Source organism: Schistocerca nitens, chromosome 7, assembly GCF_023898315.1.
Source record: "Schistocerca nitens isolate TAMUIC-IGC-003100 chromosome 7, iqSchNite1.1, whole genome shotgun sequence".
In the NCBI taxonomy this organism is placed as follows: Eukaryota; Metazoa; Arthropoda; class Insecta; order Orthoptera; family Acrididae; genus Schistocerca; species Schistocerca nitens.
In genome coordinates this window covers 631,585,035-631,602,775 of record NC_064620.1, presented here as the reverse complement: position 1 = coordinate 631,602,775, position 17,741 = coordinate 631,585,035, and the positions used below count along the sequence as shown (strand labels likewise).

The 17,741-nt window shown below is 41.6% G+C and overlaps 1 protein-coding gene across 3 annotated transcripts in view; it reads left to right on the top strand.

The window, feature by feature from the left end:
- LOC126195266 (testis-expressed protein 10 homolog) overlaps window positions 1-17,741 on the top strand; it is a 194,624-nt gene that overhangs the window by 107,703 nt on the left and 69,180 nt on the right. For all 3 annotated transcript variants that reach the window (XM_049933792.1, XM_049933794.1, XM_049933793.1), the window contains exon 6: window positions 2,879-2,994. In XM_049933792.1, coding sequence (XP_049789749.1) covers window positions 2,879-2,994 — 116 coding nt within the window. The remainder of the gene's footprint in view (window positions 1-2,878; window positions 2,995-17,741) is intronic.

Here is a 17,741-nt window from a genome sequence, read left to right as displayed (position 1 = left end):
AAAACTGTAAAAACAAACACAGAAATTCACAGGGCACAGTGATCTTACAGGACAGCAAGCTGGCTGCAGGTAAAGCCCACTGAAAACAGAAAGTGTTGTAGTGTCAGTTGCAGGTTCGGTAACATAGGGGAATTGCTGCAGCTGCAGGTAGCGTGATGTTTGTGGAAAGTTACCCGGCCTGCTGTGTGGGCTTCGCTTCCTACCAGCTCTGTTCTTACTGTCAGTCCTAAAGCAACTTTGGATGACTATACGCATTTTCACAGCAGTCTACTTTGTAAGTTAACCCATAGTGTCAGCATAGCATTGTGAAGTCCCCCAGTTAAATTTGACATAATATGTTAAAAGGAAAGAAAGAAAGCTTCTACTGCTTTGTAAAAAGCTGCTACAATCTGAATTGTGTTAAACAGCAGCTCTCCATTCTGTATCAGAGCTGTTACATTTATCAGTGGAGCATTAAAGTCTTAATGAAAGTAACCAAAATAATTCTTCTGATGATAAAACACACCTCTAGATTCACAGTCAGGCAGATCAACCTTTAAACTTGGTTTCTTTTGTCTCTGTCGGTCCTGTATTCCAAAGTTTGGACACTAAAGGTTTTGTTGGAGTCTACTACTGTGTGAAATATGTGTTAATGATGAAATAAGTGTTAATTAAATATTTTCTAAAATTAAAGGTGTGCCACATACAGATTCAAACTGGTATACCCAGAACCATATCTTAGTGCAGGTAGTGCACTATTAATTATGCCACCTGAGCATATGTTAGGAAGAACCCACTAGGGTAGCCGAGAGCGCTAACGCGCTGCTTCCTTGACTCGGGTAGGCGCGCTGGCTCCGGATTGAATCCGCCTGGCGGACTAACAACGAGGGCTGGTGTGCAGGCTGACCTGGGTTTGGTTTTTAGGCGGTTTTCCACATCCCGCTAGGTGACTACCAGGCTGGTCCCCATGTTCTGCCTTAGTTACACGACTCACAGACCTTTGAAACACATTCGCACTATTCCATGGATTACGCTAGACACAGACAGTTGTGGTACCCACATGCCGTCCTGGGGGGGGGGGGGGGGGGGGGGGCATCCAGCCACCCCTTAAAATTAACACGCCAAATTCTGTTAACCATAACAGCAGACTCTGCCAGTTGGGATAAATGCTTGAAAAGAGAGCGAGCATGTGTTAGGAACAGATTTAATGTTAGAAATGAAAAAAACAAATGACACTGGTGTAGTATTCTACACTATTAATTATCATATGTTACAAACCAGTTTCCAGCTGTTATGCCATTGTCAGGTACAAAGATACATATACTTGATGACATGGCATTACAAAATACTCTATCAAGAACCAGTAGAACTTCCCTTTTTCATTTATCCAGGTGATGTTCCCAAAGCTGTGGATAAGCCGAACTGCACACTATATGCAGGATGTGACCACACAGGATGTGTGAGGTTTGAAATGCACTGGGAGCAATCAGTAGCAAGCTTAAGCTGTTAGACATCCCATGCAACGTGTTTTTGTAGAGTGGCACAGGGCTCTGAGTTCATTTGGTCTGGGGCACTGTTTTAATGAGTCACAAAATCTTTATCACTGTGCATGCTCTGCTAAAGATTGACGGTGAGCCATATAAGTGCTAATTGTTCAAAATTATTTTATACTAACCTTTTGTTCGCATATTCATCTGCATACACTTGTGTTAGTATATTTCAAACATTTACATGTTATACATATGTTTTACAGCAACCAGAGACAGTGGTCGTGTGTGTGAGAGTTGAATTTATGTGAAAATATGTGTGTGAGGTTTTTAAAAAAGCAGTCCTTCTGGCCAAAAGCTTACATGTTTAGCAGTCATTTTGTTATGTCTGTCTGCAACTCAATATCTGTGGTATATTGTGAGTAGCAGTCTATCTTTTCCATTGTTTAACATATTTCGCCCATATTTGCACACACATTTCATCTTTACGTGTAGCGAACTTCGTCCTGCGCTTTTTCTCTGAAACCTGTCATATCCAATCCCATTTTTTTTTTTTTTTTGCACTTTCCATTCCCTTCTCAGATGGAGAAGGGCGGGCTGTTTTAGAGCGTGCGTTTAGCTCTTTTCAGCCAGGGGGTATAGTTAATTCTGTTGTGGCACTCTTTATTTCTCTCGCAGGGGTGCAAAGAAGGGGGGGGGGTTCTCCCAATTGGGAATTTATTTGCAGGACTTTGTTGGGGACAGTTCCGGTATTTACCTTAGCGGCCAAGGAAAACCTGCAAAACCCGGCCAGAACTGCTTGTTGTGACTTGCCTTATCTTTATTTGCCGTGTTGCCAGCGTTGGCGCTGGCGTTCACGGCGGGCAAGGGCGGCTTCGCGTCTTCTGTCGCGCTCCGCCTCTTGCTCCTCTTGCCTTCTTCTGAACTCCTCTTCTCTGGCTTCCGCCTTTCTTCTTATGAGCTCCTTGCTTTGCAGGAAGCTCATCTGGTACTCGTCTCACGGGCTGTCGTCGTCCAGGAGTTCGCTGTTCACAAGTTCCGCCCTGTAGTTGACGAACTCCTTGGTTTGGACGCTTGAGTCCTGACGTGCAACCGCTTCTCCCTTGCCCACCAATCCCATCCCCACAGTATGTTTATAGAAAAAATGAGTCATGTGTACACAAAATTTGATTCGCTTCGGTCTTTTCATAGTTATACTTCATGTCACTCAGCCATCTGTAAGGGAGGTAGTTAATTATTATCTCCACAGTGATTCTTTATAGATAGTAAGTCACATGTGTACAAAGTTAGTTTGAAATCAATTCAGTAGTTTGAGGATATATGAAATGTACTCATATAACACATATAATGATTTTTATAAATAAATAGACTTGTAATTGGCCAGTTACTGATATGTCATCTTCTTCTTGCAGATAATTCCTTGGGTGAAGAAAATGCAGCACTCCTGCAGTGCATCCTTGGTATAATGAGTTACATGTGGAAGTACCTAAAAAACTGGGAAGCAATGCAGTTGGAAAGCGAAACATTAGTAGGTTTGATAAGTCACTTCTATGCACACTGATGATTGCCTTTATAATGTATAAAATGTGTGTGTGTGTGTGTGTGTGTGTGTGTGTGTGTGTGTGTGTGTGTTTTATGACTAGGTTTACTTCACTTTTAAAATGCTAGAAACAGCAAACAGGAAAATTGAGCAGTGGTAAGGTTTAACATCCCACCAATGATGTAGTAATTATATGGACGGAACATTGACTGGGGAGGAGGAGGAGGAGGGGAAGTTGTGTCTTCAAAGTAAACATCTCAGCACTGAGGCAGGAAACAACAGAACAGCTGGATCTGGTTTATATTACACAGTATATACTATATAGAGTCTTACTTGCATGTAACAAGTTATTGACAACCAGTTTCTGAGTGAAAGCATTCACTATCGAATTTAGAATAGTGATGAAACAATTTTGTAAATAATTTACAGAGGTTTTTCTGAGAGTTTATACAGAGTGTCCCACACAAACCTCCCTGATTTCAAGGACCCAGAAGAGAAAAACCACAGTAGATACGACAATGAAAAATGCACCACAATGTAGAGCATCTCAAAGAATTTATATTCCCACATCAGAAGTGCCAAGTATCATCGCCAGAGTGCAGCATGGTCATATGAAGTGAAACTGAAAACTCCACAGAAGCACACGCAAGCAGTAGTGTGGATTGCAGAAACAAAATCGTCAATTACTGTGCAAAGAAATTATCGTCATATGTATGAATGTGATCCACCTGATGTGAAAACAATTAAGGAATGCTACAGGAAGTTTCTGGCAACAGAAAGTGTTCTGAAACATTCTGGCAGTGCACATTATGGATTTTCAGAAGAGACAGTGGACATCAGACAAATGTTTCACAAAAGCCCACGTAAGTCAATTCGTCAAGCATCTAGGCAACTTGATGTACCTCGATCAGCTTTGCATCGTGTAGTTCACTGGCATCTTTGTACGTGTGCTTACGAAGTGCAAATTCTGCAACATCTGACGCCGAATGACAAACCACGCCAACAACAGTTTGCTGCGGACATGCTGCAGCGTACTGATATGGATGCCAGCTTCCTGGAAAGATGTTTATTCTCAGATCAGGCAACCTATCACCTATCAGAAAAGGTTAATAGGCATAATGTTCATATTTGGGGTTCGCAAAATCCACACGTTGTCATTGAACATGTTCGTGATAGCCCTAAACTAAATGTCTGGTGCGGGCTAATGCATGACAGGACTATTGTACCGTTCTTCTTTGCGGAACAAACAGTGAATGGGTCAGGGTACCTGGACATGTTGGAGCAATTTGTGTACCCTCAGATAAAAGACTTACAACCCAACATCATTTTCCACCAAGATGGAACTCCACTGCATTGGTCAACAGCTGTTCGCAAGTTCCTGGATAGGAAATTTCCCAATCATTGGATTGGACGTGGAGAACCCATTGCCTGGCCACCACGTTCACCCGACATTATGCCGCTGGATTTCTTCATGTAGGGATTCGTAAAGGACCACACGTGTGCGACCAAAGTGGACGATATTCCTATGTTGCGACATTATATCAGTAATGGGATTGCAATAATAATAGAGGAAATGTTACAAAGAACTTGACAAGAAATTGAATATAGGCTTGATATTGTTCGTGCTACAAATGGTCCACATGTAAAAGTGTATTGATGATAAATAAATTCTGTGAGATGCTCTACAGTGTGGTGAATTTTTCATTGCTGTATCTACTGTGGTCCATTTTCCCCCTTGGTCTTCGAAAGCGGGGAGGTTTGAGTGGGACACCCTGTATTATATCTCCAAGTCCTCTGTAAAATATCTGTGACAGAATACATGTTTCATCAAAATTTCAAATGTGATAATGGATGATTGCAATCTGAAACCTGTCATAAATAAATAGTAGTATTTTCAAGTTAGACTGTATACTGCATATTTTATTCTGACCATTTGCAATTGCTCTGTGCCACAGGGGCAAATGGTACTGAAATCCAGGAATCTGGCTGGTCCTGTCCATCAACCAGTGGGAAGCAGAGAAATGAGAGGTAAAGTGTGCAGGAGTTTTTAAATCTGCCTGCCATCCCTGCTCCAGCTGTTCATGTTTCAATGCGTGTTGATTATACACTTCTCTTAAATTCCAAATATTTTCAATATTTATGCACATTTTCATTTCTTGTTTCCTCACTATTAATTGGGATGAGCTTCAACATTTTAGCGACTGTCTGGATCCTTGATATGGGTAACTTCACATTTATAAGATGCCATAAAGCTTCACTGTACAAATTACTTGGTCCCCTCTGCTGAAGTTACCACACATCGGTTGAGGATGGTGTTGAATCTCACGTGTTGCTGAATGTGTGTGTGTGTGTGTGTGTGTGTGTGTGTGTTTTTTTTTTTTTTTTTTTACTGGCTAACACCTGCTTTTGCGTTTCCTTCTTTCCTTCTAGTGCCTGGAACATGGCAGTTCATCATTCTGCTGCTTTATTCATCACTGCACATGATGGACCACACTGTGAACAATGGTGATCAGATGATAGCTAAAACAGAGACCGAAAATGTGTATGTTAATATTCACAGTCCAAGCTAATATGAACTCCTAAAACTTCAGTGGCCTTCTGTTTTCCTGATGGGTGCTCACCTTTGGTTCAGTCGTTATTTTCAAACTACTTCAAGTTAAGGTTCCTGTTGTAGTATTCTCATGTAGCTGCTATGTTGTTTTATCTGAGAAATGTAGAATGCTATATCAGATGTATGCTAACAGAATGGTCCATCTCTACATTGTAAACTAAATCTTTGTCTTTAGCTGGCTTCAAAAACTTCTGCTGCGTGCTGTGTATGAAAGGTACATTCAGTAGAATCGAGAATAGTGTTCCAGGTGAATGAGTAGTAAGATCGACAGATCGAGCGGGTGTTGCAGTCAAAATCAGCAATGCCTGAGGAAGCGGTTGAGACTGAGATAGAGAAAGTGAAGACAAGAATTGGTTTCTCCTTATTTTGGTCCTTTCTGTGGGAAAATAGGTAAAACCCCTACAGAAGCATGGCATCCAGCATATTTTACTCCAGTCGGCATAGATAAAACACTTTCTTAGTCATGTTTAAGTCAGTGTAGGTCTCTGAATGCTCTGTATGTACCACATTCCATACGAGTGTGGCTCATCTTTTGTGGGGTAGGCTACTAGAGCATTTGAGGAGAGGTACAAGGAACATCACTGGCACACCGAGTAAAACAACTGAGCAAATTACCTGCCACTGAGCACTGCCTCATATTTAATTGTGAGATGCAATACAATGAGACTAGTGTGATTGTGCAAACACCAATTTTCTGAGGCATTGTAATTAAGGAGACTATAGAAATAAAGATGTCAGAAAACCTAATAAACTGTGACATAGGTTTCAGTTTTAAAAAGTCTTGGGGTCTGGTTCTCTATCAACATTTTGCCAACTATCTCGTCCCCAGGTGACAGGAGACGAACTTATAAATAGCGGTGTGGTGCCGACAGTACCTCGCAATCTGGTTGGAGTTAAAGCAGCAAGTACTTGCTACAACACAACTTGCAGCACCTGATTAAGATGACTGTACCAGTCATCAAAATATTGTGCATAAAAATTGAAACATCACTTCAACTGAATACCTGGAAGTGTGTTATCAATCATGCAGAGGAAAGCCTGAGAGATCACGTGTTCCACTAGGTAGACAAGTTGCATAACTGTGAATTTTAAAACTTTTGCAGTGAACTGAATATTCAGAGAAGTTTTGGGCCTGCAGCTGTTATTCACTTCACTACATATTTTGAATAGCCATCCCCAGGCGAGCCATCGAAGACAAACTGAGACATCCCCTGTCCTTCCTGCAATTTATTAGCAAGCTGTGTGTTCCACACATGTTAAGATTGTGGCAACAGACTGACCACATCACATCTACATCTACATCTACATCTACATATATATCGATACTCCACAAGCCACTGTACAGTGTGTGGTGGAGCGTACACTGTACCACTGCTTGTCATTTCCCCTCCTGTTCCACTCACAAACAGAGCGAGGAAAAAACAAATGTCCGTACACCTCCTTATGAGCCCTAATTTCTTGTATCTTATCTTCGTGGTCCTTACGTATGATGTATGCTCGTGGCAGTAGAATTGTTCAGCAGTCAGTTTCAAATACTAGTTCTCTAAATTTTCTCAATAGTATTTCTCAAAAAGAACACTACCTACCACTCCAGGGACTCCCGTGTGAGTTCCCAAAGCATCTCTGCAACACTTTGGTGTTGTTTGAACCTGCCGGTAACAAATCTCTCTGCCCATCTCTGAATTGCTTCGATGCCTTCCTTCTTTCCGATGCGGTACAGCTCCCAAACACTCGAGCAGCACTCGAGAATTGGTCGCTCCAGCGTCCTACGTGCAGTCTCCTTCACAGGTGAACCACTGTTTTCTAAGATTCTCCCAGTAAACCAAAGTCAGCCTCGTTCCACCTCGTATCAGTTTGAAACGTTATTTCCAGATATTTAAACGACTTGACTGTTTCAAGCAGGACACTAGTAATACTGTATCCAAACATTACAGGTTTATTCTTCTTACTCGTCCACATTAACTTACATTATTCCACATTTAGGGCTAGCTGCAATTCGTCACATCAACTGGAAATTTTGTCCAAGTCGTATCTACCTACAGTCACTCAACTTCGACATCTTACCGTACACCACGGCATCACCAGCAAACTGCAGATTGATGCCCACCCTGTCCACCAAATCATTTGTGTATACAGAGAACAACAGTGGTCCTATCGCACTTCCCTGGGGCACTCCTGATGATGCCCTTGTCTCTGATGAACGCTTGCCATTGAGGACAACATACTGGGTTATTTAAGAAGTCTTTGATCCGCTCCCATATCTGTGAACCTATTCCGTATGCTCGTGTCTTTCTTAACAGCCAGCATTTGGGCACTGTGTCCAGTGCTAGAAATACGGTATCTGCCTGTTGCCCTTCATCCTTAGTTCTCAGTATATCACGTGAGAAAAGTGCAAGCTGAGTTTCGCTCGAGTGATGCTGTCGAAAACCGTGCTAATTTGTGGACGTAACCTTCTCGGTCTCAAGTAATTGTATTACATTCGAACTGACAATAAGTTCGAGGATTCTGCAGCAAACAGAAGTTAGGGATATTGGTCTGTAATTTTGCAGGTCCGTTCTTTTACTTTCTTATACACTGGAATCACCTGCGCTTTTTTGCAGTCGCTTGGGGCTTTGTGCTGGGCGAGAGATTCACGATATGTGTGAGCTAGGTAAGGGCCCGATGCCGTAGAGCACTCTTTGTAAAATTGAACTGGAATTCCATCTGGACCCGGTGATTCCCCCTCCCCCAAATATTTCAGTTATTTTTCTATTCCAGGTATGCTTATTTTTATGTCCTCCATACGGGAGTCTGCCAGTGGTCAAATGACGGCATTGTGTATGGTTCTCCTTTGTGAATGATTTCTTGAATGTGAAATTTAAAACTTTGGCTTTCGTTTTTGCTATCTTCAATTGCCACACCAGACTGGTCAACAATGGGGTGGCTTTTCCATCCTTTATCCACTTACTGGGCACGTAACTCTCCAGACCACAATTTACAATCTGCTTAAACTTTGCCCATAATTCCTCTACATCCACCTTAGTGGAACTAAGATATGCAGATTCACTGTGTAAGTGATATGTTAATAACTGCTTATCTGATCCATCTCACAGAAACACTTTCCTAGCCTTCTTGACTGATTCATTAACTTCGGTGATCATTGATGCTCTATAATGACATCACAATCACTAATCCCTGTTTCTATACTGGCACTGTCAATAAGATCCGGCCTATTTGTAGCTACAATGTCTAAGATATTTCCATTGCCTGTGGGCTGCTGAGCTAGCTGCACAGACACTTTTCAGAAAACATGTTCAAAAGTATTTCCCATGACTGTCTGTCTGTCTGTCTGTCCGTGTTCTCCACAATGAATCCATAGACATCTTAGTCTATACTCGGTGGGTTAAAGTCGCGTCCAGTTAGTATTGCATGATCTGGGTATTTACACGCTGTTGATCATAGACTTTCTTTGAATGACTCTGTAACTGTCACAGCGGAATCGGGTGGCCGGTAAAAAAATCCAACAATTGACTTAGTTTCACTTACATGTGTTATATGCAACCAGATGACTTCACTCTCACACTCAACTTCGACCTCAATAGACAATATTTTTTGTCAACTACAATGAACTGTCTTTCTAATATATGTTCGGGGTGTATACGACCCGGGACAACCGGGAGATCCGGGAAAAACCTGGGAATTTTTTCATCCGGGAGAAAACCAGGAAAAACCCGGGAATTTTTTAGAATTTCGCGAATTTTTTGTTTAGTTTTCAGTTAAATTTTTGTAATTTTGACTGGTAAGAATCAATACTCTAACAAAGGATATTACTGTATCCCGCTACTGCAGAATAATACTGCAACAATAAAATGTGAATGAGGGGAAAAAAACGAAAATAAAACATAAATTGCAAAGGAAATGTGCCATATACAACAACAAAACACAGTGTTCATGCAAGCGTTTGCCAACAGCGAAATGTGTCAAAGGCCTTAGAAAGACTATGCAATGCTTCATAACAACAAATTGCCTCCGGTGAGCGTGAAGTCACAACTGTTTACATTAGATTCGTTTTAGCAGTTACGAGCAGGCTCATGCACATGCGCAGTTGAGTCACGTTTGAGTAGTTCTCCCACTTCTGGCTACAGGAATGTGGCTGTTGGCTGTGCAAGTAGTTGCAGCAAGCAGCTAGATGCTACTGGGGAAAGGGGATGCCAAGTTCGTATTCTTGAGGGGGAAAAAAACCTTGTTTCACAAAGCGCTTAGGTCCAGCGCACGTTGGTTTATTAATTATTCATATGATTTTGAAACGCATCCCTGTTGGTTTTTATCAATCTTGAACACATTTTAAGTTGATTTCTGAATGAATCATAAGTTTATTTTTGAATGCGTGCATAGTGTACGTGATGTCTCTGTCAGAAGAATCTTCGTCACATTTAGAAATAAACTTTCTGCAGACAAAAGGGGATGGGGCTATACGAGCTGAGTGGAGTAAAGCCGAATGGATGAATGCCAATTGCTTTCCGATTATATGGTTGACTGGGTTTGCGAATGATCAGCGTTGTTATAATTACTAACGAAATCCATAGATTCAGACTACCAGAATGGAAATAAATGACTAACAGCAATAACAAGTGAGAAAGATTCCATATTATCTTCTCAGTGTATCCAAGAAAATGAAATTTTGACAGAAAATTTTTGGCCAGATCGCTACACTAGTAAGGACCAGTTGTACAGTCCCCAGCTAGCAGCCGCTTAAGTTCTATTCTGGAAGTAACACGGAAAATGTGTTGTACAAACATGTAACAATGCCTAACCGGAGAATAATCGCGAGATTACTAAACCTGTGGTTCTGGCAGGGTTAGAGAAGTTAATTGGCGAGCAAATTTTGAGAATGGCAGGGATAGGTACAGAATTGGTGACGACAAGATTGTTTGTTAGAATGAGGAAGCAGAAGAACCGGGGATGTCACATGAATTAAGGAAGAACAAAAGGATTCCAAATTTATATAAAAATTTCGTAATACTACTTTTCGATCTCATTTGAGAAACTGGTACGTACGTATGAATGAAATGTGAAACTATTTCCTAACACAAAGCTTGATGCTTGTAGTAGGCCTAATAGGCATTTGGTATTGATAATTCGTGAATTATATTTGTCGTGTTATAAAAATGACCATTTGTGCCAAAACAGTCTCGTTTATTTGGTGTGTGTTACAAAATTGCTGCAATATTAGAAAGGCCTATTTTGTTTTATCTAGCAGACAGTGACAAAATAGACGTAATCAGATCGAGAAACCACACCAGTCTTGGGTATTATTTGTATTAACAGCTTTTTCAGTATTAGATGACAACATTTTGCTTTTTCATGTAGCAAAACGTTTGACGAACTTTGATGAGGTAGAAAGGCAGAAAGCTGTAGCAAGATTAGAGAGAAAAAATGCTGCGCTGGCAGGTCGATACACACACAAACAAACAAAAACATACACACAAAATTCAAGCTTTCGCAACCAACGGTTGCTTCATCAGGAAAGAGGGAAGGAGAGGGAGAGACGAAAGGATGTGGGTTTTAAGGGAGAGGGTAAGGAGTAGTCATTCCAATCCCGGGAGCGGAAAGACTTACCTTAGGGGGAAAAAAGGACAGGTATACACTCGCGCACACACACACACACACACACACACACACACACACACACACACACACACACACACACACACATCCATCCGCACATACACAGACACAAGCAGACAATTGTAAAGGCAAAGAGTTTGGGCAGAGATGTAAGTGAAGGCGGAAGTACAGAGGCAAAGATGTTGTTGAAAGTCAGGTGAGGTATGAGCGTCGGCAACTTGAAATTAGCGGAAGTTGAGGCCTGGCGGATAACGAGAAGAGAGGATATACTGAAGGGCAAGTTCCCATCTCCGGAGTTCTGACAGGTTGGTGTTAGTGGGAAGTATCCAGATAACCCGGACAGTGTAACACTGTGCCAAGATGTGCTGGCCGTGCACCAAGGCATGTTTTGCCACAGGGTGATCCTCATTACCAACAAACACTGTCTGCCTGTGTCCATTCATGCGAATGGACGGTTTGTTGCTGGTCATTCCCACATAGAAAGCTTCACAGTGTAGGCAGGTCAGTTGGTGAATCACGTGGGTGCTTTCACACATGGCTCTGCCTTTGATCGTGTACACCTTCCGGGTTACAGCACTGGAGTAGGTGGTGGTGGGAGGGTGCATGGGACAGGTTTTACACTGGGGCGGTTACAAGGATACGAGCCAGAGGGTAGGGAAGGTGGTTTGGGGATTTCATAGGGATGAACTAAGAGGTTACGAAGGTTAGGTGGACTGTGGAAAGACACTCTTGGTGGAGTGGGGAGGATTTAATGAAGGATGGATCTCATTTCAGGGCAGGATTTGAGGAAGTCGTATCGCTGCTGGAGAGCCACATTCAGAGTTTGATCCAGTCCCGGAAAGTATCCTGTCACAAGTGGGGCACTTTTGTGGTTCTTCTGTCGGAGATTCGGAGTTTGAGGGGATGAGGAAGTGGCTCTGGTTATTTGCTTCTGTACCAGGTCGGGAGGGTAGTTGCGGGATGCGAAAGCTGTTTTCAGGTTGTTGGTGTAATGGTTCAGGGATTCCGGACTGGAGCAGATTCATTTGCCACGAAGACCTAGGCTGTAGGGAAGGGACCATTTGATAAGGAATGGGTGGCAGCTGTCATAATGGAGGTACTGTTGCTTGTTGGTGGGTTTGATGTGGATGGACATGTGAAGCTGGCCATTGGACAGATGGAGGTCAACGTCAAGGAAAGTGGCATGGGATTTGGAGTAGCACCAGGTGAATCTGATGGAACCAAAGGAGTTGAGGTTGGAGAGGAAATTCTGGAGTTCTTCTCCACTGTGAGTCCAGATCATGAAGATGTCGTCAATAAATCTGTACCAAACTTTGGGTTTGCAGGCCTGGGTAACCAAGAAGGCTTCCTCTAAGCGACCCATTAATAGGTTGGCATATGAGGGGGCCATCCTGGTACCCATGGCTGTTCCCTTTAATTGTTGGTATGTCTGGCCTTCGAAAGTGAAGAAGTTGTGGGTCAGGATGAAGCTGGCTAAGGTAATGAGGAAAGTGTGTGTGTGTGGATGGATATGTGTGTGTGTGCGAGTGTATACCCGTCCTTTTTTCCCCCTAAGGTAAGTCTTTCCGCTCCTGGGATTCGAATGACTCCTTACCCTCTCCCTTAAAAACCACATCCTTTCGTCTTTCCCTCTCCTTCCCTCTTTCCTGATGAGGCAACAGTTTGTTGCGAAAGCTTGAATTTTGTGTGTATGTTTGTGTTTGTTTGTGTGTCTGTCGACCTGCCAGCACTTTCATTTGGTAAGTCACATCATCTTTGTTTTTAGTTATATTTTTCCTACGTGGAATATTTCCATATATATATATATATATATATATATATATATATATATATATATATATATATATATATATATATAATATATATATATATATATTAAAAAGGGGGGGGGGGGGGGGCAGGATGTCAAACAGGGCGACTTGGATTAGGAGAGGCACCACAGGACATTTCAATTTCCACTGTCCTGAATATAGTTTGATGGCATGCATAACAAAATATACACGTTTCAATTCCACAGAGCGAAATATCGTGACGTGCGATAGAAGAATGTTGTATGAAGAGGCATGGCACTGCACTTTGGCACACTTAAGACCAAATAACATGTCTTACATTTCCTCGAACACATGTGTTTTACGTTTCAGGCTTTCCAGAAAGAAGTGCGCTACAAGATGAACATATTTTTGAAAATTCGATTTTTTTTTAGTTTTGATCCGGTTAGCAAATATCGTAGATCTGTGGCTGATGCGCAGAGCAGTCTGAGTTATAGTGGGTAGTTTCCACGTGACCCATGTTTACATTCAGTGATTTTGTTGTTACCCTTCATTTACTCTCACATCAAATGAAAATAAAACGGATATCTGTGGCCGGGAGCTATCAAGTGAATTAAAATACATTCACATAATTACTGAAGGCTAACATATATTTTTAGTTTCAAATTTTATTTTATTTCCACCTTTCTGACAGTCAAGCATTGATCACCTTGCAGAACAATGAAGTTATTTTTGTTGGTTTGCTAAAGAAATTTGAGTTTTATTGACCTTTTCCGCAGAGGCAGTCAATGGATTTGAAACGAAATGTTTAATTCCACAGTACTGGCTAGTTTCAACTGTTTGCTGCATTTGAAGTGCACGTTTTGATCTTCTAGCGTGTATGGCATTATGCCATAATAAAGAACCAAACATGATGTAATACAGTACTGATGCTCTAACAAAATTTACATCTCTAAAACCACTCTGAAAAGCTTAATATCAAGTCGAGGTCTACTTCATTGGATACTGGACATACGAATGTGCACTTTAAGTATGTACTTTAAATGTGCACATTTTAGTTATGGTTCACGAAATTCCCATGCTCTCAGAGTATCTTCTGATGTCCTGTTTCTTTTATGACATAATCTTTCAATGTTTTACACGTACGTACATTTGGAATTCCTACGTCATAGTAGCTGCATGAGCGCGGTGTCGCCTGTTATCTGTGTGCTCTGGAAACTGCAGAAATGAACGTATTTTTAACAGGCCGCGGGAAAATATTGCGAATGCGTTATTTTCAAAGTAAATAACCTTTTACGTAAGTTGATCTATGTGCGAGAATGTACCACGAATTTCTTAAATCAAAGAGCGTTCGACTCTCATTTAAAAATCAACTCTTTGATGATGAGCCATTTAGAAGAATTTCCAACGCTGAAGATCAGACATTTATGTAATTATTAAAAATTTTAGTGGCACATTTGTGTGATATATCATAAAATGTAACACACACAAAAAAGATCAACATTATATGGGAAAGCTTAGCTTCTCTTGCAGCTTATTAACCTTAGAGACCAATAATATATGTGGAAGCTTTGCTTTCCTTGTAGTAACGCTATGTATATTAATTTAAACTATTAACTGTCCCTGTTTGTGTGTTCGTGCTACTTATCAGTGATGTTGTTGTTGGCCGACTACATCACGTGTCCCGTGCTCTGAATATCCACAGTCATTGGCTGGCGAGATCACGTGACGTGAGCTATGACTGGCTCACAAAAGCGCATTGCAATCTCGATTTCAGTGATTTGGAAAGTAACATGTGGCGTTTAATGGAATTCCAATGTATACTTTCATAATACGAAAATACGCTGCATACATGTTGCTGCACATCGAAGATATTTCCAAAACGTGTCTTTTTCTGCGCCCTTGTATAAAACCGTAACCATTCAAAGAATTGATAAGTTTTGCAGTTCTGAGGGAAAATATACTGTCATTTAACACAGAAAAAGTGTGTTTTCACTCGGGAGACAGTGTATTTTTAACCGGGAAATGTGGGAAAAATCCGGGAATTTTTTTTGCTTGTCCGTGTATACACCCTGATGTTCCAAGAGTCACTAAATATCTCAGAGCTTTCCACTTCGGGTTTCAGCCAGCTGTCTGTTCTGAGAATAACTCTGAATGTGAGAACTTTCCTGGAGGACAGTAAATTCGGAAACTTTACTATGAATACTTCAACAGTTTACTGATAAAATTGTGACCGTCGAAGTGTCTTTATTCTGAACGTCGTTTGACTTCACTTGCTGTGAATCGATTGGCAAGTGTTCATCACAGCACCTCAAACTATGGCCTAGCCTAAGAAACCCTCATGTGCACTGCACCAGTACTCTGCTACCCAAGTAGCTGCTTCCTTTGTGTAGTGTACCCCTGACCTATCAAGGGGAGCCCTACAGATCCCCATACAGTAACTAGAAATCTACAGCAAAGATCATCACAGAGTTGACAAAGCCTTTGGTTGAGATCCTCCACTCGGCTCCTCTGGTAACGATGCTGCAAATTGTGAGCTTTGCTTGCACCCTGCGCGCAAGGCCCGCAATCTTCACCACCTTCACCAACCGCCTGCATGAACTGAGGATTGCCTCAGAACTCATGTGACAGATGTCGTTGGTGCCAATGTGAGACACAACTTGCAGTCGACTGCACCCTGCATTCTCGATAGCCACAGCTCACGAGTGTGCACTGCCATCGCTGGTGGAATTTCAGAACCCTGCTGTTGTCAGGGTTGCCACTCACTGTGGCCACTGATGTACTCCAATCATTTCCGTTTAAAGCAAAACGTGAATTGGTGGGGTTCTACGCGCTCTCCAACTGGCACCTGCTTTCACAATTCATTGTATTTTCGGATGTGCATATTTTCATGAATTCTGTAATAAAGGAGTCCAGAAAGCTGTTGCTGTGACCAGAATTGTTGTTTTATCATACTTCATTGAATGTGACTTACCAAATGAAAGTGCTGGCAGGTCGACAGACACACAAACAAACACAAACATACACACAAAATTCTAGCTTTCGCAACCAACGGTTGCCTCGTGAGGAAAGAGGGAAGGAGAGGGAAAGACGAAAGGATTTGGGTTTTAAGGGAGAGGGTAAAGAGTCATTCCAATCCCGGGAGCAGAAAGACTTACCTTAGGGGGAAAAAGGACGGGTATACACTCGCGCACACACACACACATATCCATCCACACATATACAGACACAAGCAGACATATACAGAGGCAAAGAGGTTGTTTTTAGATATATTTTTCCTACGTGGAATGTTTCCCTCTATTATATTCATTGAATGTGATGCGTAGATACAACATTCGGCAATAGTAGACTGAGTTGGTTGTAGAAGGATAGTATTGTGTGATGTTTGGTGCAGCATTCTTCCACGGTGCATGCAGTGTGATCTATGTAAGCTGTCCCACATTGGCAACGTATTTTAAAAACTCCAGCCTTCCACAATAGCAAATTGTCTTTCACTGATCGTAGAAGGTCTGCAGTTAAGGATGGTGGCAGAAAACCACTTTCATCTGAAATTTCCACAGGATTGTGGCTATATGTAATAAATTTATTTGCCAGTAAATAGAAGAAAAGTTATAGATTTTTTCCCTGTGACCTCTCCTCTTTATCCACTTCCTGGAATTTGTCTTTAACTGATAGTGTCCTTGTTGTCCTTTTTCTCTGAATACTGTTTTTAGGTGGGTGAGCTCTTTAACAACCTACCTGGGACTGAAACTGTCAGCTTTGTGTGCAGATCTTTTAAACACACACAGCTTGCGACAAGGTGTGCCAACTTGATGTGTACAATTATAAATGTGAGTCACCATGAGTGAGCATACAATATACTTAGTGCACCAGAGAGCCATCATTCTTCTGTCTATTCATGATGTCCAGGAAAGATAGGCGGTATTCTTTCTCCGTTTCCATAGTAAATTGAACGTTCGTATGAATGGAGTTGGTGATGCAAAAAAAACCTTAATTTATCTACTCCATGGTCACACTATGAAAACATCATCCATATACCTCCGAAATATGGTTGGTTTAAGAGCTGTTTCCTGCAAGCCCTCCATAAAGATGTTGGGCATCTGGGGAGAAAGAGAGCTAACAAGGTGAACACATCATTCCGCTCAGAAAATTCCATACTACAAAGCTATCATCTCAACACTGCACAGGTATCATCTGAGTAGAATCAGTCCAAAAATTGAAGTTCCGATGGGAAAATAGAGCAGCGGTCAACTTCATTTTTTGGGTGTGTCAGAAAAGCCAAGAAACTCAATTACAAAAAGTGCGCGCGCACGTGCGCACACACACACACACACACACACACACACACACACACTCTCTCTCTCTCTCTCTCTCTCTCTCTCTCTCTCTCACTCACTCTCTCTCACCAATTGGTCCATCTTAAGGAAACCAACCATCATCTAAGACAAAAAAGAGGTTTCATTAAAATCTTGGTGGACAAGGTTTATAAAATATGTGAGCTGTTTAATTTGCAGTATTAGCTGAATCACTTCCAGTCAAATTTCCTGTAAGGAGGGGATCAGATACTCCATCTAAGAAGAGAGAAAGCCAGGATTAATTAGAAACAATGGCTGCCAACTTGTAAAGTTATCCATCCTTTTACTAACAACATTGAGAAAGTGTTGGCAAATTTTGGTTCTGGAATGATCTTTAAACTAGCCAACAAAATAAAAGAATGATTAAGAATGGCACAAGATTTAAGGCATGTA